General features: G+C 40.2%; 1 protein-coding gene across 3 annotated transcripts in view; it reads left to right on the forward strand.

Annotated features, from left to right (window-relative positions):
• chuk (component of inhibitor of nuclear factor kappa B kinase complex) overlaps positions 1 to 25023 on the forward strand; it is a 104617-nt gene that overhangs the window by 73175 nt on the left and 6419 nt on the right. For all 3 annotated transcript variants that reach the window (XM_043678907.1, XM_043678908.1, XM_043678909.1), the window contains exons 15-21: positions 3934 to 3995; positions 5316 to 5425; positions 6049 to 6098; positions 8694 to 8793; positions 18468 to 18615; positions 21627 to 21769; positions 22214 to 22313. In XM_043678907.1, the coding sequence (XP_043534842.1) occupies positions 3934 to 3995; positions 5316 to 5425; positions 6049 to 6098; positions 8694 to 8793; positions 18468 to 18615; positions 21627 to 21769; positions 22214 to 22313 (713 nt within the window). The remainder of the gene's footprint in view (positions 1 to 3933; positions 3996 to 5315; positions 5426 to 6048; positions 6099 to 8693; positions 8794 to 18467; positions 18616 to 21626; positions 21770 to 22213; positions 22314 to 25023) is intronic.

Below are 25023 nucleotides of genomic sequence, written 5' to 3' on the forward strand. Positions count from 1 at the left end.
CGGCGGGTCGGTGTGGACTTGTTGGGCCGAAGGGCCTGTTTCCACACTGTAAGTAATCTAACCTTGAAATGTTTTCCTACATTTAAGACATTATATAAAGGGAAAAGGAGAGAGAAAATATATTATTCTTGATGTTTGCATTGAGCTTGGCTGGAGTAGTGTCAATGCCAAAAACTTTGAGGGCAGTAATGTAGAAGTAAAAGGATGCAAGCAGCTGAGTGCAATACTTTCAGATCAGAGGTGTTCAGTAAATTAGTCACCTAACCTGTATTTCATTTTCCATCATGAGTAGGGACCAAATTGCAAGAAACAAATACAGTTTTTATAGATTCTTAGAAATTTCTTTCTCTCTCTCTCTCTCTCTTTCTCTCTCTCTCTCTTTCTCTCTCTCTCTCTCTCTCTCTCTTTCTCTCTCTCTCTCTTTCTCTCTCTCTCTCTTTTTCTCTCTCTCTTTTTCTCTCTCTCTTTTCCTCTCTCTCTTTTCCTCTCCCTCCCTCTCCCTCCCTCTCCCTCCCTCTCCGCAGAACATTTTTTTTTCAGATCACTAGTAAAGCAGTGACAGGGAGTGATCAGCTAGGTGTTGCTCAAATCATAGTTGCAAGAGGAAGAGATAGAGCCACTGGACAAAGGAATTAGGTTTTTGCAAGAAGTATGCTGGTGCATCGACCACACCTCTGCAGGTTGGCCGAGTATCTTCGGAAAGGACAGCAAGAGTCAGACCAAGGGAAGGCAAGATGAGAGTGGAAATTTAAAAGGACGTTTGTCAGATTTTTTTTGACTGTGGCAAAAGCAGCAAGTAGCACAGGTAAGTTATTGCTGTACTGGAAAAAGAGTTACAGATGTAGCCGATAACAAACTGGTTGAAGAGAGAAAATGTAGACTTGGTATGAGAAGAAATGTCGCCATTCTAAACAATGTGAGATCGTGGCATGCCAATGCAAACAATGAAGTTGCAGTATTTCTATCCAGCTTCATTCAGAAGTGTCAAATGTATATTCCATTTCTGCATTCCTCTGATGTCTCCAGCATCAAAAGTGCAAGCCTTCAATCAATTTGTTTGATTTCCTCATTACATCAAGACACAGCGGAAAGTACTGAATGCTGCAAAGACTTGCAGTGATGATATTCCAGCGATAGTACTTGAGACTTTTTTTTTATGAGCTTTCCATGTCTCAAAGCTACAGTCCAACTCCGGCTCCTATTTGAGTGTGGAAAATAGCCAGGCCTCTGTTCTGCACACATTAAGTAGTACAAATTCAACTGGTTACCATGCCATGCTATCAGTCTAGTTTCCTTTATCATCAACAGACTGATATAAGGGGGCATTAGCAGCAACATTCTCTTTGAATGTATGAAGGAGTCTCTTTCTTAACCCCTCTCCCCTCACTTGAGGTATGGTAGCACTGAGGTTAAATCGCCACCAGTCATCTCTCCCTAATGAGAGAATAGCCCTATGGTCTGGTAAGACTATGGCAACATACATTCTATATACATTTCCAAGTCAGAATGGTGAGGGGATTAGATAAAATTGTACGTGATGTTCCACACATAGCATTTGGCATTGGCATGCTGATTACAGCATCGACTTAAGGTTCCTTGGAAGCCCACATAGCTATAAGAAAACTAGAGGGAATGTTGGCCAACAGCCCTCGTGAGTGGGACCTGCAAAGGATTATCTGCTTACTGACATTCAACTTTGGGTTCCACCATGGCACCTGACCTTAGTACAGCCTTGGTCCAAACATTAGCAAAAGAACAGAACCTAAAGAGAAGGCGGGAGTGACTACCCTTGACAATAAGACAGTATTTGAGAGAGAATGGCATCACGAAGTCTGTTTGAAGCTTGAGTCAAAGCCCCGTTTCTGGTCAATTGGTACTATCATCAATCAGAACTGGACCAGCCATATTAGTAATGTGGCTTCAAGGTTAGAGGCTCACAATTCCGTGGTGAATAACTTCCAAAGCATTCCACCATCTATGATGCACAAGTCAGGAGTGTGATGGAAGCCTAGATGAATGCAGCTCTCAAGAAGCTTGACACCATCCAGGACAAAAGCAGCTCATTTGATTGGCATCAAATCCACCACGAATATTCATTCCCTTCACCACCAATGCACATTGGCAGCAGTGTGTACTGTTGTAATCCATTACACTAACTCACCAGACTCCATCGGCACCATCTTCCGAACTTGAGACCTCTATCACTTTAGAAGAACTATGTCAAGCTGAGATCTGGGAATCTCTTTCCTTATTCAGTCGCCTCACCATCATGACTTGGAAATCTATGTATGTCGACTTCGAATGTATGTTGCAATAGTCTTACCAGACCATACGGCTGCTCTCATTAGAGAGAGATGACTGGTGGTGATTTAACCTGAGTGCTACCATACCTCAGGCAAGGGAGAGAGGTTACAAAGGAGACTCCTTCATGGTCACCTCAATCCGTGTGGGGATTGAACCCCACTGTTAGCATTACACTGCTTTACAAACCAACCAGCAAACTGACCTAAACTGATCTGTGTCTTGGAAATATATCACCATTCCTTCAGTGTTACTGCGTCAAAATCCTGAAACTCCTTTAATGACAGCATTGTGCATGTCTCTACACCCTGTTGAGAAGGACTGTTGAAATTCAAGAAAGCAGCACACCACCTGAATGGGCAATTAGGGTTGGGCAGTACTTATTCATCATGACTGAATATTTAAGAAGGACCGACCCAGAATTGAGTGGAGAGCAAACCAAACCAGGGCTGTCTCTTTCACGGATCTGAGAAGGAAGATGAAGCGGGCTTAACTATAAAGCGAACATCTCTGGACAATTTTGAAAGTAGTGGTTTGTTTTTACTTTGTGTGGAATTATGTATCCAGGAATGTCAGAGGGTTGTAGTTCAGCCTCTCTCAGATGATTGTTAGCTTGCTAAATAGCAGCAGCAGCATCCTTGTTAGCAGATTTAATGACAAACAGAAACCCAACTCAATAAGAAATGCCTATTAAAGTAACTCATCACATTTCTAGTGATATGGGGCAAAACCTTTAATTTCTTCCAGTTAGACTGCCATGTCGTTCTGTGGTTTGGAGCCTCACTGGGAATTACCAGAACTAGGAAAGGCAGGAATTGTGACTTATTGCAAGTCTATAATGCCATTCCTCGTCCTCTTGGTAATTTAATAACATCTTACGTAGCTGCTTGTTGTAATACTGCATTTCTAAAAGAAATTCCAGATTAGATATCAGGCTGGGTGAAAAAAAATACTCCAATAGTTGCAATTGGATTAAATTACAATTTGTTTGAAGTAGGTCTGAGTGATGCTGACCTGTAGCTTATCATATTTCTCTCTCCTTTTGTATGCATAGCTTATACCAATAATTTTGTTCCTTAACATTAGTCTAAAAGCTAGAAATGTTATTTATTTGGTCCATTAGCAGTCTTGTAATTTTTTTTGTTTATGTTTGTGTGCATGTCGATATGAGTAAAGCAACAAGGAAAATTATTAATGAGTTATAAAAGGTTAACATTTTGGTTAGATGAATTATTTGTTATAGTGAAAAGCTTGTGAATAGATGCAAGTTCAGAAATTAGTTCAAATAGTGTTGTGAAGTAGGTTACTCGTCAAGTGGAAAATATAATGAGTATGGTGAAAAATTGAAAACATTACTGAAATGAGAATAAATCGATTGAGGGAAATCATGAGAAATTGTAATTCTGTATTTGTTCTCTTCAGGGAAAGCAATATTGTCTGGTTGAATTTAGTACCTTTTTCTCTTCCTAAATTGATTGCATCTTTCATTTTTCCCAACAGTTATTTAAGACAATAGTCCTTACCTTTAGAGATTTTTAGATTAAAACATTTTTGAATTTGAGGTAAAATAAGTTGGTCTTTAACGTCTTTGTAAATTTTAAGTCTAAAATGAAAATATGTTTTTAATCTCAGCTTCAGAGAAGATGTTGAAAGCATGGAAAGAAATGGAAGAAAAGGCAGAAGCTTGTAAACAAGTGAGTAAACCACAAGCTTTCTGTGTGCTTCAAATCATTTCATGCGAAAGAATAATTCCTAATTTTATACTTCAAAAATTGTGAAGTGATGTGATACATTAATAATACTGATATTCAGTACTTTGGAATGATTTAGCAGTATAAGAGGTGGTTTAATAGTATAAAGTGGAATGTCAGTTCCAGGATATGAATGATTGCTTGAATTTACATCTATTTCTTGTGGTCTTTTACACAACTGTTTTTCACTGTATTGGATTGATTCATTTTTTAAAGCTTAGCCTCCAGAAAGTTAATTCCTGTATTTGAGCGAAATAAGGAAGTATAAGTGAACAGATACATATGTGCACAAGTTAAACAAGAGGCCAGTTTATAATGCCTCTACATGTGATAGAATATACTGTTTCAGTCTCTTAATATTCCTCATTGTCTTACCCAAAGGACATGAAATCATCACAATGCTATAGTAATAATAGATACATAACAAAAGTGTGTTGTTTCTGTTGGTAAGTTGACTTGGGTCTTTTGGAGAATGAGCTGTGTTTTTGGGCCTCTGCGTATAGCTCTTAGGAAAAGAGTCATTTAATTAATATGTAGTTGAGTTGATATACTTGTATCTATTTAACAAGAAGCGTGACTTGCATTTATATCATGCTTTTAACAGGTCACATTGATCAATCCAGAGTGGAAGGGGTGAAATTAAATATATGCTGTTTAGTATGTGGACTAGTTTCAAGCTTGAATTCTTTTTTGGAATCTATCTCAACTGCAGCCCTTTTTATATGGCATATTGTTTGTAAAAGTTTGAACCACATTTTTTTCAGTCACACTGTAGTCAGAGTTGTAAAGTGACATGCAGTTTGGTTATTGGGATGACCATCTTTTTGCCACATTTGTTCAAGCTGGCAGAGGAGCAGTGGTGAAACACACATGTAATGAAGTGCATGTTGAAAATTTGTCCCATATCAATGGTGCAGACTATGTAAAATGTGTAGCAGCAGAGGCAATGTTAACTTAGAGGACACAGGGTACCTCAGTTGTTTTTTGGCCAGTGCGATATGGCAGGTCTTTTCGCTAAGGATGACATGCAAGTAACAGTGCAAGGCAATTGGAGGAATTTGGACTCTTTACCTATTTCTGTACAGGCATGGAGGGAGATTCACAACCTCACTGCTATTCTCTGTGTATCTCTTAGCAACTGAATTAGCTGTTATTTTTTTATATGTGAAGTTTGAGTAGATTTTTTTTCAGTTCAAGAATAGCAGCAGTCGTAAAACTGCAAGCTCACTTTGTTTACAGAAGCATTTCTTTGGACGTTTTCAGGCTGCTGAAATTGGTCATTTAGAAGAACAGATCGTGGGACTACACAGTGAAATAGTGGAACTGCAGAGGAGCCCATATGCAAGGCGTCAGGGAGATGTGATGGAAAACCTGTAAGAAACTTGATCAGTCGATCCCTTTATAATTTTCTGAAGGGATAACTTCCTAAAAAGAAGTCACTGAAATCGATGGATTAATGTCATGGTCAAAGTACCATTTTCAATTTCTCGACCCTCTGAACTAAAAGAACAAAATCAGGATTATTAGCTGAAATTCTTGACTTCTTGATGGCTATTATGCCTCAGCGTAAACTGAATTCAGTTCATTTCTATAATGTTTTTGCTTTATCTTTGTTCAGCTGTGTAACATAGAAAAATCCCCTCAAATTTGAGGACACAAATGCAGGAAGTACTTTGCTTTTGAACAAGCAGGAGGGTAATAGCTCTTTGAACTTTATGGAAAGTATATTGTGCGATTGAGCAGAAAGCAGTTGTTTAGTTCTGAGCTTTCATTGGAACAAATGTTTTAACTCTGTGCTTAGATTAAATATAACCTAGTAAAATCCTTAAGTCTGCTTTCAGTGGACCAGTACAATCATCCCGTGTTTAGATGAATGTATGAAAGCAGCTACTTACAGAAAGTTGTGTTGCTCAATAGGCACAGCCATTCTTTTGATTGATTTACAACTGCATTGACATAATAAATTATTTTACTAATCATAACTTTCCTTTTCCAGAGAACAGAAAGCCATCGATTTATACAGGAAGCTCAAGGGAAAACCAAAAGGTACTGCATATACTTTTAATTCTGAACATTCAGCTTTATCTTTACAAGCATTGAACACTTTTACCAATTCACGATTAGATTTTATCCTAAGCAGTTTCTAATCAATTCATTAAACTGTGTAAGGTCATTTTTTTTAAGACAGGGAGTAACTAATTTTCATGTGACACTACAGTTTGTCTGAACTCAGCAAACCTTGGTTTGAGCATAAATTAACATTTTTGAAACTGTTGCAGAAAGCAAAAAGCATGTGAAGTTTGAGGGACGATGTTAAATAGAATATATAAATATTCTATTAAATAAAATATGAAGATGAGCCACACAGCTGAGAATACAGCTATACATTTTATGATCTTTTTCGTCCGAAGTATGGGCACACATTATGTCTTATCATCAATGATAGATTGAACCAATTGCTGGTGAGCAGTTTTACCAAAAACTGTCGAGTCAAGCTCAAGAATAGAGTTCAAAATATATCCCTGCATGTACATGGAACCAGATCTTCAGCAGTTCATTCATAAAATCATTGTACAAAATCTTAACTTTGAGTTCTTTCAGAAAGTAACACAAGGTGCACTTAAAGCCGAATCGTGGACCAATTGAATCACATCTGGAACTTAGTGCCTTACACTTGCCTTAAATAAGATAAAACACGATCACTTTGATCTCCTTTGAGTGGACTCTGGTCTGGTCTGAGTGATGTGCAAATTTGCCATCTGGATTCCCTCTTTGCTGCAGAGAATCGTGGCAATCATCCTCACTGTACTGTCCTCTCCTGCGATTACATTTCCTCTTACTCTCCTCTCTTGATTAGTTTCGTATGCCAAGGTCAGCTCAACCACCCTGCAGCCACCATTCCCTTTCAGACAGGCTGAGAACCTCAAATCAATGACAATTTCAGAAACTGACATTCCTGCACAGCTATCCTATGGATTTCTTTACCTGCCTCACGAAGAGTCTCACGTTCCTGATCCTGACCACTGATCAAATCAGAGGGCCTTATCGTAAGTGGTGTGATTGTCAACTCAAATAACAATGCAGCTAATGTTTCCCTTATTTGATACATCACATTGTCTGTCATTGAACCACCAGCTCAAGAACATTGAGCTGAACCTGCTTGAAATGCAAACCCTTCCCGCGCACATGTTTACTGTGGACCAAACTGGCATTCAGGTCGCACATGCTGCAGTAGTGACACTCACTCGTAATGACATCTTTAATGTGTTATGAGGATCTACTAAACTATTTTATTCGATTTTATCTTTTTGTTTCTGTTTTTTAAACAACCTTGCCACCTGTTGCTACATTATCTTGAACCTCAGAAATTGTGTACAAATTGTATTAAATTACCAGATACTCACCAAATAACCAGCTTTTCCTGTCACTCCCTAAGAAATAATTTGTGAGGCTGAGAAAATTTAGGAAAAGCAAAAACAACAGAACACCTTTCCTTTCTATCGTCAATTCCTTTAATCACTGAACTCCAGCTTCCTGTTCTAAGTTGCAGTCAAGTATAAGGGGAGATCAAATTGAAGTATTCAAGATAATAAAAGGTGTGGATAAAATAGACGTGAAGCAGATGCTTCCTGTTGTGGGGCATTCTAGGATCAGAGGTCATTGTTGTAATATCAGAGGTAGCAAATTTAAAACTAGATTGAGGAGAAACTACTTCTTTCAAAATGTGAATCTGTCGAATTCGCGACCCCAATGTGGTGGATGCTGGGACAGTGACGAAATTTAAGGAGGAGTTAAACAGATTTTTCATTGGTAATGGGTTGAAGGGAGATGGAAAGAAGGCAGGAAAATAAGGATGCAGAGCATATCAGCTGTGATCGAATGATGGAACAGACTGGATGGGCCAAATGGCCTAATTCTGCCCCTATATCTTATGAACTATTAAGTATTTCTATGATTTTTGTCTTAAATGTGTTGTGGGTTTCTGCCTTTACCAAACAGTTAGGCTGAGTAGAAGGAATGAAAAAGCACACAGTTTTAGATAAATTCCAATTTAGCAAATCATATTTGTAACTTTTGGATTTGGTCTATCCCCAGTAGTCTGTGGAAAGCAAGCTTTGCTTGAGCCTTACTGAGTCTCCGTCAGCACTTAAGGTTTTTGAATGCTTGAGCAAGAACTTCGGTATTAGAAACGTAAACTTCAACATCTACTTATTATTGGAATTGGCCTGAATATCTCTGGAACAAACCGGTATCATCATCCTCCTCGGCACAGCACCAGTTTCATCCTCATTGAAGCATTTTCAAGACTTGTATCCACTCTAACCCTGGTGACAATGGAGTTGGTATATTGTTCACCTGTTAAGAGCCTGATTATGGGGCCGTTTAATTTTATTTTAGTTTATGTAAAGAAAATAGCTTAAGAATTGAGGATGACAAGCCCACGATTTGTCTGTTAACAGATTACATTAATCCCACTGATATCAATATTATTGAGTATATGTGCTCTGGTGCATCGTATGAGTGCTAGAAATAGTTATTTCAGAAAGTTATTAATAGGGCAGCTTCCCTTTATTGTTCTAAGTCCAGTGAATTCCCAAAATCCCTTAACAAGTGAAAACAGGTTTTTGTTCTGTTTTTAAGATTCACATCAATATGGAGACAGCACAGAAATGGTGAAGATCATTGTTCAAACTGTGCAGAATCAAGATCGGGTGCTAAAGGAGCTATATGCCCATCTCAGGTACAAATGTGAAAGTGTTTTGATTTATAAATAATTGAAAGATGTAACCTTTCAGTGCTGATAACAGTTTAGCTAATGGTGAATTAACATGTATTGTTTTAGAAGGTTACCATTAAAGTCATGTGTTAATTTTTTTAAAAATAGCAGATGTTATTTCTTGTTTTGCTTCCCACAGATGGTGCCAGGCCTGCTGAGTTCCCGCAGCAATTTGTTTTTATTTGAGGATACAGTTCATATGTTACATTTTAAGACTAGTTCATTTGGGCCAATTTTAAGGAAGTGGAAATGTGTTGCTGGAAAAGCGCAGCAGGTCAGGCAGCATCCAGGGAACAGGAATTCCCTGGATGCTGCCTGACCTGCTGCGCTTTTCCAGCAACACATTTCCAGCTCTGATCTCCAGCATCTGCAGACCTCACTTTCTCCCCAATTTTAAGGAGGACCCAGTTCACCTGAATTAGGGAAGAGCAAGATATTATATTTGCCTTGATTCCTGACTCTTAACCCCAATAGAGGATCAGCTTGAATCAGTATTGGATTAGAGTAAGGTTAGGCTTGGCTGAAGCAATGTGTGCTCTTTCCCTCCCCACTGGCCAATGTCAATATCAGATCTTCCAATTGAATAATCATAGCTTGATATGTACCTTTAATAGATCCTGGGAATAAAATGAGAGTGGCCAAGAAATTGGACATGAATTCATTGCTTTTAAAAACACATTTACAAAATAACCATACCAGATCAAGTGTCTATTTGTCACTTAAATTTTAATGGTATCATGGACCACTTCATTCCAAGAACTGACTTGAAAATTCTGTTTACAATTGAACAAATATTTTTCAACCAGCTCAGTGCTGAACAAGGACAAAATAATTAAAATATTTAGGCGTACCTTCAGCTTAATCATCATGTCATCCAGCATTTGTATTATTGAAACCTACATCTGCTTCACCTATAGCACGAACTAGATTTAAGTGCAATTTGTTACCGGTTTTCTTCCGTTCCCACCAGTTTCTTTTACAAGTATAACATAATTTGTTCAATGTTGACTGTAGACTGTGTAGTTTTGAAAGTTAGAGCACTGTTTATATTATTTCTAAATTATACTCTTAAAGCCAACCCTCAGCTCATTCAAAAGGAGCTTGGATATGCCCCCGAAATGCTGTAACCTACAAGGCTCTCAACCAGATGTTGGAAAGTAGAATTGAAATGGGCAGCTTCTGGCACAGAAAAATTGGTCCACACAGGTACTACAGACATCGGTAGGAAAAGGGATGGGTATTTAAGGCAGAAATTCAGGGACTCGGGGTGAAAGCTTAGTGCTAGAACAAAGGGATAGGTGTATAATGCAGGGCAAGAGTTATTGCTGGGGAAAGGCAATTATGATGCGCTTAGGCAAGATTTAGGATATTTTCTCTGTTGTTTTCTCTGGTTTGTTGCCTGTGCCACGGGCTAGCGAGGCAAGGAATAGGGAGAGGGGGAGTTCAACTCATGACTACAGGGATGGTGCAGAAGGGAGGGTTTTGAATATCTGGATAATTGGGGTACATTCTGGGGTAGGTGAGACCTTGAGAAACAGGATGGTCAACACCTGAACCAGAGGGATACAGTAACCTTGAGTGGCGGAGGGGAATTTGCTCATGCTCTTCGGGAGAGTTTAAACTAATTCAGCAGAGGGATGGGAACCTAAATTGTAGTTCCAACATCCAGGAGGTTGAGAGTAGTGAGGTCAGAAATGAGGTTTCAAGGTTGCAAGAGTTCAATGGCAAGCAGGAAGGTGGTTTGAAATGTTTCTACTTCAATGCCAGGAGCATCCGGAATAAGGTGGGTGAACTTGCAGCATGGGTTGGTACCTGGGAATTTAATGTTGTGACCATTTCAGAGACATGGACAGAGCAGGGACAGGAATGGTTATTGCAGGTTCTGCTATCTAGGTATTTCAGTAAGAACAGAGAAGATGGTAAAAGTCGGGGAGGTGTAGCATTGTTAATCAAGTACATTATTACAGTGGCAGAAAGGATGTTTGAGGACTTGTCTACTGAGGTAGTATAGGCTGAAGTTAGAAACAAGAAAGGAGAGGTCACCCTGTTGGGAGTTTTCTGTAGGCCTCTAAATGTTCCAGAGATATAAAGGGAAGGTTAACAAAGATATTTATGGATAGGAATGAGATTAAGAGGGTAGTTCTTATGGGGGGCCTCAACTTTCCAAATATTAACTGGAAATACTGTAGCTAGAGTACTTTTAGATTAGTCAGTTTTTGTCCATTGTGTGCAGGATGGTTTCCTGACACAGTATGTCAATAGGCCAACAAGGGGCAAGGCTACCTTGGATTTGGGACTGGGTATGAACTGGCCAGGTGTTAGATTTGGATGCTAATAGTGACCACAATTTGGTTATGTTTACTTTAGCGATGGAAAAGGATAAGTGTATAATGCAGGGCAAGAGTTATTGCTGGGGGAAAGGCAATTATGATGCAATTAGGTAAGATTTAGGATGCCTAGGATGGGGAAGGAAATTGTAGGGGATGGGCACAATTGAAATGTCGAGTTTATTTCAAGGAACACCTATGACACAGATCCTGCTCCACAACCACCTGATGAAGAAGCAACGCTTCAATAGCTCTAAATAAACCTGTTGGACTATAACCTGGCATTGTCCACCCTGGTCCAACACCATATCATGAACAACTTCAGTTAATATACTGAAGGCATTATCGCAGTGCGATAAGGAAGGATTAAGGTTTTTACTTTGTTGGTAAAGGAACAGCAATATGTTTCTAAATCAGGATGGTGGGCAATTTGGAGGTGGTGATGTTCCTGTATGCCACTGTGCTCATCCTTCCAGACAGTGGAGGTCAAACTTCTGAGTTGCTGCAATGTATCTTGTACATTGTGTAGTCATGGTACACCATTGTTATGGAAGGTGAACGTTTTGGTGGTGGTTGAATCTCTGATTTAGCAGACTGCTTTGTTGTGCAGAACATCATTGCTGCAGCTCTCCCCTTATAAGCAGAAGTGGGAAGAGGGTGGAGAGTGTTCCACATTGAACTCTGAGTAATGCTTTCTTTGTGGCCAAGAGGCATTGCAAAGTCAGGATTCGAGTCCTTGTCAGAAAATATCCAGTCTCTGAGCCTCTTCTTGTGGTCACAATATTTATGTGGAAGATCTAGTTCCTAGTCATCGCTATTCAACTATGTTGTTAACTGCCTTAACTATATAGAATATACATGTTTTAAAATGTTTTTTCTTTATTACATGTAAATTCCTCCACTTCTTGTAAGAGTTTATTTTATGACATTTGCTGCATGCTATATAAAATAGTTCAATTGGATTATTCTCCCTGTCTGAGGGTGACAATATTTGCTAGTTATTTCAACACAAAGGGCTGTAATCCCTTTTGCCATGTAATTGAGAATATTTTATGTTGTATAAAAACATTCCCTAAAATACCATACCACCATCTAAGAACAGATGATCTGGACTATCCACAGTCACTAACCTGTCATGAAAGCCCTAACATAACCATCAATTTATTTTGATTTGGGTTAATTCATCTTTGACATTGTATGCATTTTATGCTTTATGCCTGATCAGGTTAAATTTTTCTTTGATTTTGGTTCTTTGTCTACTACCAGTACTTTGAAAGTACTTTTATTTAATTGTATTTGTTTCCTATGCAACTCAAGAATGCATGAATATCAGGGTTCACTGACAAAATGAAAATTATGTCCACTTAACCTATAATATGTGATATTTTGCTTCTGTTTTATAACAAGTACAGTTTGTGATCTGTTACCTTTTCCTATTGTCTAGTTTTAAAAGGGAATGTGGAGGAAAGCTAGTATTGCACACCGTCTAATCCAAGACAAGATGTATATTTAATGGCATCTTTGCTGGAATAAAACATTCGGAGGCTCTTCCCAGAGGTGTTGTAAAGCAAAATGTGACTCAACACCAATCAAATGTAGGAGGTGATGACCAAACGCTTAGTCAAAGAAGTGGGTTTTACTCTGTCCAAAGGAAGAAAGAGAAGTGAAGTTTAGAGAGTGAATTGCACAACTTAGGCTATTGGCAGCTGAAGGTGTGGCCAAGCAGGGATGCTCACTGAAGTAACTGCACAGAGGCTGGGTCCTGTCACGAAGTCACCCTTAGTGCACAAGACACTGGCTGTAGCCAGCCAGCTCAGAGTCAGTCCTCACCTGAGGAGATTCTACTCTCCTGGTTAAATTTTTTCTATTTTATTAAACAATACAGTTTACAAAACAATTAATATTACCAGCTGTATACAGTGAAACAACAATTTACAATGGAGAGAAGCGGCAAAGCCAGGCACCAAACCCCACCATTCAATTAGTTTTCAGGGAAATGAGGACAAACCTCAAATCCCACTTGCAGTCATCACAAAACAGTAACACACACATATCAGACAGTCCAATAAGATAAAATAAAACAGTGCTTGGAATATAGACGCCCCCCCCCCCCCCCCCCCCACCAAGAACTAAGTTGCCTCTCTCGCTTGGAGGAGGCATTCGGCTAACATTGAAGTTCTGCTGTTTTTCTCACTCTCTCGCGTGCACCTTCCCCAGGCCTGGAAATATCAGGTTTGACCTGGTGTGGAGTCTTCTGTCCATCAGCAACCATGCTGAAGCTATCCCTGTTGTGTGTTGGGTGGTCTTATAGTTGAATCAGAGTGGGACCCTGGCCACCAGCATAGCTTCTTGCTCGCATCATCATCTTGGAAAACCTGGATGACCCTGGTGAAGTTTGGCCAGTAACCAGCAGCAACCTTTACTTGGGACAATCCCCTTTGCTCCCCACAGTAGTATGACGTTTTCTATAGTGATCTGCTCTCGCTGGATCCAAAAGGTTTCTATTCTGGTTGTGATGGCCCTTCTGTTTTCCCCCATTACTACCAGCTGTTCTAAGTTTTGCGAGGGCAGGATCTTTTCGTGTCCACAGTCAGATATTGTCCGCGGTGACTGAAGGATGTCCAGAAAGTTGAAAACCAAAACCTTCCAGGGTGTATCCATCAGTGGGAGGCAGCTAAAGGCATCCGCATTAGCCACTTGTGCTTGTATCGTCTGAGAACAAGGGTCCAACATTGACTTATACCAGAAGCTATGGGTGAAATTGCCTTGTCTTCCTTCAGTAGCCCTAGCAGGGATTTGTGATCTATGATTATGACAAATTCCCATCCATAAAAGGTACTGGTAGAACTTCCTCACACCAAATATGACCAGCAAACCTTCCTTCTCTATCTGGGCATATTTGTGTTTGGATGGATTTGATGATCTATATAATGATTCTATGATCAGCCAAAATCCAGGAAGCATACTTATCAGACATTTCTCTCCTTTGGGCCACTGGTGAGCCAACACTATCCTGATACCATACAGAGCGGCATCACCTATCAATATACTTTTCACTTCAGATTGTAGATGACAATAGCTGCATTTTCACTTCCCTGAAGGCTGCTACTTGGCTTCGCAACCATTTCCAAGGCTGACCCTTTTTTTAATAGCAACTGTCGGGGTGTGAAGATGGAGGCTCGGTTACATATGAATTTTCCATAATAATTCATTAACCCACGGAAAGACTTCAGCTCCAGTACACATGTGGGAGCTGGGTTTCTTTGATTGTACTCACTTTTTTTTCCTCCAATGGGTATAATCCAGTTTTGTTGACTCTGTAACCCAAGTAGGTCACTTGAGATGCCTGGAACATGTTTTTTCCATCTAAGGCGTAGGCCTACCTGGGAGAAGCATTGAAGCACTATGTCCGAGCTCTTCAAGTGCTCTTTATTGGTCTTCCCTATTATTAGTACGTCATCCAGATAAATGGCAACCTGGGGTCGTCCTTGCAAAATGGTCTCCATGATCTGCTGGAAAAGAGTGCAAGCTGATGATACCCCAAATGGCAGTCTTGTATATTGATATAAACCCTTACAGTTTTAATTGTAGCATACTTCTGGAACTCCTCACCCAGTCGCATTTGCATGTAGGCGTGGCTCATGTTCAGCTTCATAAAGGACAGCCAACCCCCTCGCCAACTTTGTGTACAAGTCCTCTATACGAGGCATCTGGTATTTATCCAGCTGTGAGAAGCAGATTATTAGTTGCTTAAAATCTCCATAAAGGCGAACAAGCCATCCTGTTTCACCATTGATCCGACTGGTGCTGCCCATTCTGCAAACTACACAGGTTTGATGATTCCTTCGCTCTCCAGCCTTCTGATTTCAGCCTCTATTTCTGCCCGCAAGGCAAATGGCACCAGGCAGGTCTTGCAAAATCTCAGAATTGCGAACTGGTCAACATGTAAAGTGGCTTTGGCTATGATAGTCCCAAACCCTTCTTGAAAAACTTCTGGTTCTTTCACCAGGATTTCTCAAAAGCAGCTATTTTCCAATCAAAAAATTTTGAGCCAAAAGGTGAACATTTCTCAACCAGTTATGTCCCTCTTGGCTTGGGCCCAAGCCTTTTACTACCATTAATGGCAACTGCACTAACTGCTTTTCAGAGGAGACTGGAACCAAAGTCATACCCTTAATTTGTGGCATTTCCCAGTGCTCTGTCTGGCTGAGGTCTTACACAAGTTCAAAGACTGGAATCCCAAGCGAATCTTATTAAAGACCGATTCTGCAATCACAGATACAGCTGTGCCGGTATCAACCTCCATGGCAATTAGGTGACCTTTAACCAAACGTTAATTAGCATTGATTTAGGTGTCACTAAGCAATTTAATTGTTCCAGCCCAAATGTAGGGGAACTTTCCAGGGCGTGCACTCTCCTGGGTACTGGTCTTTGAGTTTTCCTATTCAAGTCAAGCCTTTTAGGACTCCTTGGTCTCAAATCCGTTTACCGGTAGCATCTACAATGGCTTGCCAGTCCAGATCCTGAAGAACTGATTAGCCACTTGGCTGTGGCTCAGCTTTGTGAGGTTCTGCTGTGGGTTGGCCAAGGTCTATCTGCTCAGGACATGCCCTATGTGAGGCTGTGCAATTGCTTAAACTCATCTGGTGTTCCCCCCACCTCAGTTGGAGAGTTGAGGGTGTCCACTTCCATTAGGGTGTCCTGTAGTTCATATCCTCCACTTGCCACATTTTCTGATGACAAGGCCAGTTGTAGCGCCTGTTTAAAGTCTTGTTGGATCTCAGCAAATAGGCACTTTTGCATGGTTGCATTATTAATCCCACATACCAAACGGTCTCTCGGTATTTCCTTCAGGGTTAACCCAAAATCACCTTCCTCTGCCTGTCGTCAAAACCTCGTCAAAAATCCCAATAATTATTCCCCGGTTTTCTAACAGCCTAATAAAACTGATAGCATCTCAGGATTAGAGGAGGTTTGGGTTCGTAGTATGCTTTAATCAACTCTGTCCGCTCTTGGAAGGTTCAAGTGTCTGGTGCCTCTGGGAAAGTTAAGCTCCTTATGACCAAAAATGCTGCATGTCCACACACAATCAGAAGGATTACACGTTGCTTTTCATCTGCCCCAATGACATTTTCCTAGAAGAGATATCACGTTCTGTAGACATATTGGGCCCAGACATTGACAGCAGGGTCAAATGAGTTGAGCTTCCTAAATAGAGGCATGATGCCAGAAATGCTTAGGCCAATTCCAAGATCATAGTTGCAAGCAAATGTTCCTTAGGCGTGTCCTGTTTTCTCTCATTGCCACTGAAATAACTGCACAGAGGCTGGTGTCCCATCACCAAGTCACACTTTATTTACTAGTGCATAGTACACTGGCTGTGGCCAGCCAGCTCTGAATCAGTCCTCAACTGAAGGGATACTAACGTTCTCATTATACTTTTTTTTTCCTGAGGCAATTCTACTCTGCTAGTTATATTTTTTGCCTTTATTTTTAAAAGTCAGAAGCCCAAGGCATATTGGCTGTGCCCAGCCAGCTCAAGAGTCATTGACCCACAAAAAAAAGACCAAAAAAAACAGAACCCACAGTAACACTGGCTGTGGCCAGCCAGCTCTGAGTCAGTCACCTAAACTGAGGAGATTCTAATCTTAGTTATTTTGTAAAATAATTCTCCTGAACTCTGGAGATTCTAATCTCCTGGCTATATATTTTTCTTTTTATTTAACCCCCCACACTACTTCTAAACAGCAGTAGTGCTTATTTTCCCCAGCACCCATATCTTCCTCTGCCAGTCACCAATGAGTGCATAAAACGTTATTCATATTCTACCACCAGGAAGAAAGGAAACACTCAAGTAGCTAGTGACAAGCATTGCCCTTCTCAACAAAGGGCACTGCTGAGTGTTAAAAAAGGGAAAAGTGGTGGGCAACAATTAAATCAAAATGGAGTCCGGGGAGGAAATAAAGCATTTCACACCCCACTGTGCCCACCTCTCCCTGTATACCTCGAGGGTATTGATAGACACTGCATGCTTCTTTTCCAGGGACATCTGGGCCCAAATGTCTCTTGGTTATCCAAGATATTCCTGATTCAATCAAGAACACGGTGGCACAGTGATGGGCGGCACAGTGGTTAGCAATGCTGCTTCACAGCTCCAGAGACCTGGATTCAGTTCCCACCTCAGGCAACTGTCTGTGTGGAGTTTGCACATTCTCCCCGTGTCTGCATGGGTTTCCTCCGGGTGCTCCGGTTTCCTCCCACAATCCAAAAATGTGCAGGTTAGGTGAATTGGCCATACTAAATTGCCTGGAGTGTTAGGTGAAGGGGTAAATGTAGGGGAATGGGTCTGGGTGGGTTGTGCTTTGGCGGTGTGGACTTGTTGGGCCGAAGGGCCTGTTTCCACACTGTAAGTAATCTAATCTAAAAGAACGTTGTTAATGAGGTTAACCTGGTCCCAATCACTACACTCTCCTGGCCAGATTTAGAGGAATACAGATCTGAGGTTGAGAGGTGAGCGTAGAGATGGGAGGAGCAAGGCCGCGAATTTTAAAATCACGACATCCAGGAGAAATTATAAATCGGTGAATGACAGATGAAGGGAACTTTGGTGTGAGTCAGGATATGAGCAGCAGAACTTTGAATTTTGTGAAAGGTAAAACATAATTGGTCAGCAAAAGTTTATTGAAGGAATGAACTCTACAGAAAGCAAAAGCAACTGAGGATTTGAGCAGCAGATAAGGCAGGGCAGAGTTAAGTGGTGATAAAATGTTTGTAAAAACAAAACTACATTGTTGGAAGCGCATCTCTGGATTATGATTTGGAGATGCCGGTGAAGGACTGGGGTGTACAAAGTTAAAAATCACAAAACACCAGGTTATAGTCCAACAGGTTTAATTGGAAGCAAAGCTAGTGCTTCCAATTAAACCTGTTGGACTATAACCTGATGTTGTTTGATTTTTATCTCTGGATTAAGTAGTAAATGAAGGTTGTACACAGTCTGGCTCAGGCAGTTGCTGAGGAGAGAAATGTGGTTGGATGCAAGGAAACAGTGTTTATCCAAAGGACGAAAGACAGTGATTTTGATTTTCCCAATTTTTACAGTCCCAACAGTGTTATAAGTACTGGAATATACCCTTGTTGAATATTGTTCACTCTGACAAACCATGTTTTTACACTATTGTCAAACTAAATGTATTGAGTTTTTATAGAATGTCTTGATATTAATCCGTATCTCCTTTGTAAGTAATACAATATTACTAAACTGTCATAATAGCTCTTTAGTTAACCATTGTCTATTTTTGTATTTTGCAGTAAACTTCTGGCCTGCAAGCAGAAAATCATTGATCTTTTTCCCAACATTGAACAAGCGCTTGACAACATTAGAGAAAATGAAAAAATGTTGTTGCGCTCGCAAGAAAAGAGGCAGAAAGAAATATGGTATTTGTTAAAAATTGCTTGTGTAAGTACTCTTCTCCCATATCTCGGGGTGTTATGAGTTTTTAAAAAATCTCTCAATAAGATCAGTCTTAGTATAAAACCATCAGTTATCAACTCAGCCACCCTAAATTTGAGTGGAATGGGTCTGCTTTCAATTTTTCGTTGAATACTGTCGCTCCATAGAAAGTCTTTAAATAATGTATTTTTATATTTTGTATCTTTTTGTCTTATTTAATCAGTGTCATAATTTTTTGATTTTTCTCCAAGACGACTTCTCTTGTGGTAGTAGAACCAGCACGTCACTACTTAAAAATAAGAGGGTTGACAATTTAAGTTAGAGCTGAGAAGAAATATTTTCTGGGTGTCTGCTTCCCCTATCATTTAAGAAAATTGATCTTTGACAATTTTTAAAGCAGATGTAGATTGATTCTTGATTAGGTAAATGCTGACAATATATTGGGGGACAAGTGCAAATGTGGTATTAAGGTTACAATCAGATCAGCCATGAACTTAATGGTCAAGTAGGTTTGAGAGGCTAAATGGCCTATTCATCCTTTTAACTGATATGTTCATCTAAGTTATACTGTGCTGACATCTCTGGGAGGTAAATGAGTAACTTGAATCCTTACATCTGCAGCAGAAAGTGAGGATGCAGATACTGGAGATCGGAGTCGACAAGTGTGGCGTTGGAAAAGCACAGCGGGTCGGGCCGCATCCGAGGAACAGGGAAGTCAACATTTTGGGCATAAGCCCTTCAGGCCTTCCTGATGAAGGGCTTATGCCCGAAACATCGAATCTCCTGCTCCTTGGATGCTGCCTGACCTGCTATGCTTTTCAGTGCCACACGTTTTGACGACTCAATTCTGCAAGAAAGCTTTGGAGAGGATGTTAACTTCTCTTCTGAACATTCTGCACCTTGTACCATGTGCCTCATTCTTCATGAATTTGTTTTAAAAAGCTTAACCTTTCATATTTGGCAGTGTAGCTGGAGTACATTTATGTTGATCAACATTCACTCACCTAACCTTTTGCAACCAAGCATCATCATAAAGAATTAAAATCGTTGGTACTGCTGATCATTCTTACAAATCAAAGTACATAGATGGGAAATTTGCTCTGTCCTCTATATAATAAAAAGATTCATTTGTTCTTGCATTTTTAAAGATCTTATTGTTTGGAGGTAATCTCCCTACCCATTATTCTGAGATGCATGCAGAATCTGAAGTGATGTCAAATTTGGCCCCATCATGTGAACTGACTGATGACATGTTGTTGGAGCTCCTTATGAGTGGCTTTGACATCAGCCTGTGAAATATATCTGATTGAGTCAAGGATAGACCATAAGACCATATGAAATAGGAAAGATGTAGGCTGTTCAGCACCTTGAGCTGCTCCACTGTTGAATAGGATCATGTTTGAACCGACGTTTCTCGAGTCCACTTTTCCCCATAACCCTTGATTCCCCTACTGATCAAGAATCTATCCGTTTCAGCCTTAAATATACACAAGGCCTCTGCCCCCATGGCTCTCTGTGGCAAGGAGTTTCAAAGATGTTCAACCCACTGGGAGAAGAAATTTCTTCTCATCTTAGCCTTAAATTGCCTCCTCTTAATTCTGACACTAGACTGGTCCAAGTCCCTCCCATAAAGGGAAGCATCCTCTCAGTATTTACCCTGTTAAGTCCCTTAAGAATCCTATGTTAGATAGATGCATCTTCAATATTACTTCACTCCTTGGTGCATCCTCATGCTGGCCCAGCCAATATGGGGAAACTTTTTGTGGAGGAGAGTTTTGATGAAAACAGGTATTTCATGGTGTCGTACTTAAAAGCCAGCTTTAATTAGCTTTTTGTACTGGGAAATGCTGCAACTTGTGATTGGAACCAGAATAGTATCTGAATTGTTATTATTGCTGAAAGAAGCCATTCATCCCTTTGTGTCTGGACCAGTTGGCTGCGATTTGACTTTGTGTGAAACTCCTGCCTTTTCCCTGTACCCCTGCACATTGTTTCCATTTAAGTAATTATCCCATGCCATCTTGAATGTCTGAATTGAACTTCCTCTGCCACACTTCCAGAAGGTCCATTTCCAAACCCAACCCACTTGCTGTGCAAAAATGTTCTTTATCACCTCGTATTTGCTTCTCTTACAACACTTTAAAAACTGTGCTCTGTGGTTCTTCATTCTTTTATGAGTGGGAACAATTTTTTCCCCATATATTGTGTCCAAGTTCCTCATGAATTTAGAAACCCTGTGATTCATCCCTGGAACCGTTCTTGTTAAACCCTCTTCTGCACTCTCTCCAATGCATTTCCAACCTTCCAACAGTGTGGCACTCGAACTGTACACAATACTCCAGCTAAATTCTAACCAGTGCTTTCGATAAGCTCAGCGTAACCTACCTGTTCTGTAGTCTATGCCCCCACTAGTAAAGCTTAGAATGTTATGCTTTTTTTTAAAAAAGACGCCTGTCTCTCCCTTTGTACCCTGCCACCTTTTATGACCTATGCATGTCTCCACACTGTCTGTATGCTCCCGTACATCTTTAGAATATTACCATTTTAATTTATACCATCTCTCCACACGCTTTGTACCAAAGTGTTTCATCCCTCATTTTCTGCATTGAATTTCGTCTGCCACTTGTGCACGCACTCCGCCAACGTGATCATGCCTTTTTCAAGTTCTGCAATATTCTCCTCACAGTTACAAGTCTTGCATTTATTTTGTCTAATGACTTTGAAATTGTCCGCTGCACACAGATCTAGATCAATTATACATGCTTTCCTCCAGCCTGGAAAATACCTATTAACTGTGTTTCGTACTGCTCAGGCAACTTCACTTTTTTTGTTGCTCCTGTCCCTTTTGTTCCATAACCCCTAACTTTTCTCACAGGAAGAGTTTAAACCAGCAGCCATACATGCTGAAAGACAATGTGCTTAAATGCTGCCTTTTTTTTCTTTTTGCCAGGCAAAGCATATGTTTAATACCATGCATCGGGTTTTAGCAAATCTTTTAGTGTCTGCATTCATTTCAGAGCACAGCTCGAGGCCCTGAAAGTGCAAGCCCGTTGTCTTCTGGTTCACCCCATGGTTTAGGATGGACACAACAAGGGCAGAATTCTATGCCACAAAATGCTTTACCTAACCCTTTGTCTTCTATACCTGTAATGAAAAACAGGTAAGAACGATCTGGAATTTTACCAGCTTTTATTTTGTCTTTTATTTACACTTGAATTTTCAGTGTACATTTTAGCTAAGTACATTTGGTCAATATACTTTGAAGAATTGACTAAAGCTTTTAGAGAAATCAGTTCAAATGTGGAAATAATTGAGAGATTTTGAAACCTGTCAAGATCGCTTCTTTTTATGTTGTGCACTTTTTTTATTATTTGAGTATTTCAAACTTGCTCTTAGATTTAGATTTTGATTATCTCAGAAATGGTTTCAAATATGTGAGTCCTACCATGTAAGAAGATAAAAACTAATAAATGTGATACTACTCATGTGCCTTTTATAAAGATAAATTTGATTACCAGTCTTTAAGTTCAACTAAGCCTAATTGTCAAGCACAAAACAATCCACACAATAAGCTCATTTGTTTATCTTTCTTTATGACTTATAGTGAATCTTCAATGTCCGTAATTGAAGAGAATCAACATTTCTGCAGCCAGTTGCACAATTTGATGCGGGAAACTCTATTAGAACAGAATAATAGTATATCGGTAAGTACTGTTTAAAATGGGCTGAAGTTTCCAAGGAATAGCGCTCTTAGTCATGGAGGGTGGGAAGTCAGGGGTTTGGGCATGTTGGGAGGAATGTTAGAGGTTAGTGGTGAATCAGGATGGTCAGTCTTTTTTAGTTACCCTAGAGTTACACTAACTTCTAATCACAGAAGGTTGGTCTGCAGGTATAACAGGTAATTAGGAAGGCAAATGAAATGTTGTCCTTCATTGCTAAAAGGATTGAGTTTAAAAGTAGGGAGGTAATGTTACAGATGTACAGAGTGCTGGTGAGGCCACACTTGGAGTACTGCATGCAGTTTTGGTCTCCTTGCTTGATAAAACATGACTGGCATTGGAGGGAATGCAGAAGAGGTTCGCTACATTGATTCCAGAGTTGAGGAGGTTGGCTTATGAGGAGAGACTGAGTAGACTGGGATTGTACACACTATTCACATGGATGACCCCTGGAATGGTAGGCCTAACATACGATGAACAGCTGAGGTTCCTGGGATTATAGTCATGAGAGTTTAGACGGTTGAGGGGAGATCTGATAGAAACTTACAAGATAATGCATGGCTTAGAAATGGTGGATGCTGGGAATTTGTTTCCATTAGGCGGGGAGACTAGGACCCATGGGGACAGCCTTAGAATTAGAGCAGGTCAATTTAGAATGGAAACAAGGAGACATTTCTTCAGCCAGAGAGTGGTGGACCTGTGGAATTCATTGCCACGGAGCGCAGTGGAGGCCGGGACATTAAATGTCATCAAGGCAGAAATTGATAAATTCTTGATCTTGCAAGGAATTAAGGGCTACAGGGAGAGTACGGGTAAGTGGAGTTGAAATGCCTATCATCCATGATTGAATGGCGGGGTGGACTTGATGGGCCAAATGGCCTTACTTCCACTCCTATGTGTTATGGTCTTATATTCATTGGAATTTAGGAGAATGAAGGGGGAACCTTATAGAAACATTTAAATTATGAAGGGAATAGTTAAGATAGAAGGAGAGAGAATGTTTCCACTAGCAGGTGAGACGAGGACAAGAGGGCATAGCCTCAAAATTAGGGGAGAACACATTTAGAACCAAATTGAGAAGGAACTTCTCCACCCAGAGGGTTGTGAATCTATGAATTCCCTGCCCAGTGAAATAGCCTCAACTATTAGCTTTAAATATTTTGAAAGCTAAGATAATTTTTTGAACAGCAAAATAATTAAGGGTTATGATGAGAGGGTGTGTCAATGGAGCTGAGGCCATGAAAAGATCAGCCATGATTTTATTGAATGACAGAGCAGGCTCAAAGGGTCAGGTGGCCCACTCCTGCTTCTAGTTCTTATGTTCTCTAACATCTCCTGTGTATGTCTAAACTCTCAAGTTTCTGACTCTCAGTCTATGTTGGGAATTCTGTCAGAGCATTCTGGATGCTAGCTCATTGCCCAGTGTAAATTTCAATTTCCTGAAGAAATCCCATATAATCCATGCATCTGGACTTCAAAGGGATCCCACAGTGTATATGTAAGCGTGCAGCTGGTTTCTGACTGTATTGAGACCAGAAGCTCTGGACCAATGTATTTTGGCTTTATATTGCTCTTCAGAATGCTGATGCTGCCTTAAAATACAATGTAGCTGTTGTGTAGTTTTTTTTCCATGATACTGTACTGGAACAGACCAGACCCCCTCAATTTATTTTCAGAAGGTAACCTAAACCCTAACTTTTTCTTACTTCAATGGCAACTTTAAAGTGTTGTTTTCCAGATGCAATTCAACTGGTCAAACTATTCCGTGTTAAGCAAAGCACAGTTTATTCAAACACTAGTTAAAATATGACAGAAGAAAGAAGAACTTAAAATAACAAGTCTATTGGAAAACTGAACAGTATAATAGATACAGTAACTGTTAATTAACCATTCCAGCATAATAACATCCTAGGAACACATTCCTGGAGAAAAGGCAAATTCAGAAATCTGCTTTTCTCATGTGCAACACCTGCAGTAGAAAGAGAAACCCCAACTCCTAAGTCCAACCAAGAGAGGGGGGAGAAAATAGCTTCTACTTCGTCAAGTTGCCAGCAATTCTGATCTGAATCTCAAAGCTAAAAAAATCGAGAAATCCTGTCTGAGAGCTGGCCACATTGATCCAGGCTGCTTCTATTGTTTCCAACTTTGAAAAAAAAATTTGAAGGCCTCCTAAGCTGTTTACTTTACCACAGACTGCTTGGTGTCTCTTGTTCAGTCTCTCTCTTAAAATAAACCAATACACAATACGCCTCTTGAAGCCACAGCATCGTCACAGTATGTTATATGATTTATGCACAGGAGTCATAATAATATGCACCTGATTTTATATGTAAACCCGAATAAAGTCATAGAGATGTACAGCATGGAAACAGACCCTTCGATCCAAGCCGACCAGGTACTGCAACCCAATCTTGTCCCACCTGTCAGCTCCGGGCCCATATCTCTCCAAACCCTTCCTATTCATGAACCCATCCAAATACCTCTTAAATGTTGCAATTGTACCAGCCTTCATCACTTCTTCTGGCAGCTCACTCCATAACCATACCACCCTCTGTGTGAAAAAGTTGCTCCTTAGGTCTCTTTAATATCTTTCCCCTCTCAACCTAAACCTATGCCCTCTAGTTCTGGACTCCCCCACCCCAGGGAAAAGACTTCGCCTATTTACCCTATCCATGCCCCTCATAATTTTGTAAAT

Source organism: Chiloscyllium plagiosum, chromosome 38 (genome assembly GCF_004010195.1).
Source record: "Chiloscyllium plagiosum isolate BGI_BamShark_2017 chromosome 38, ASM401019v2, whole genome shotgun sequence".
Lineage (NCBI taxonomy): Eukaryota > Metazoa > Chordata > Chondrichthyes > Orectolobiformes > Hemiscylliidae > Chiloscyllium > Chiloscyllium plagiosum.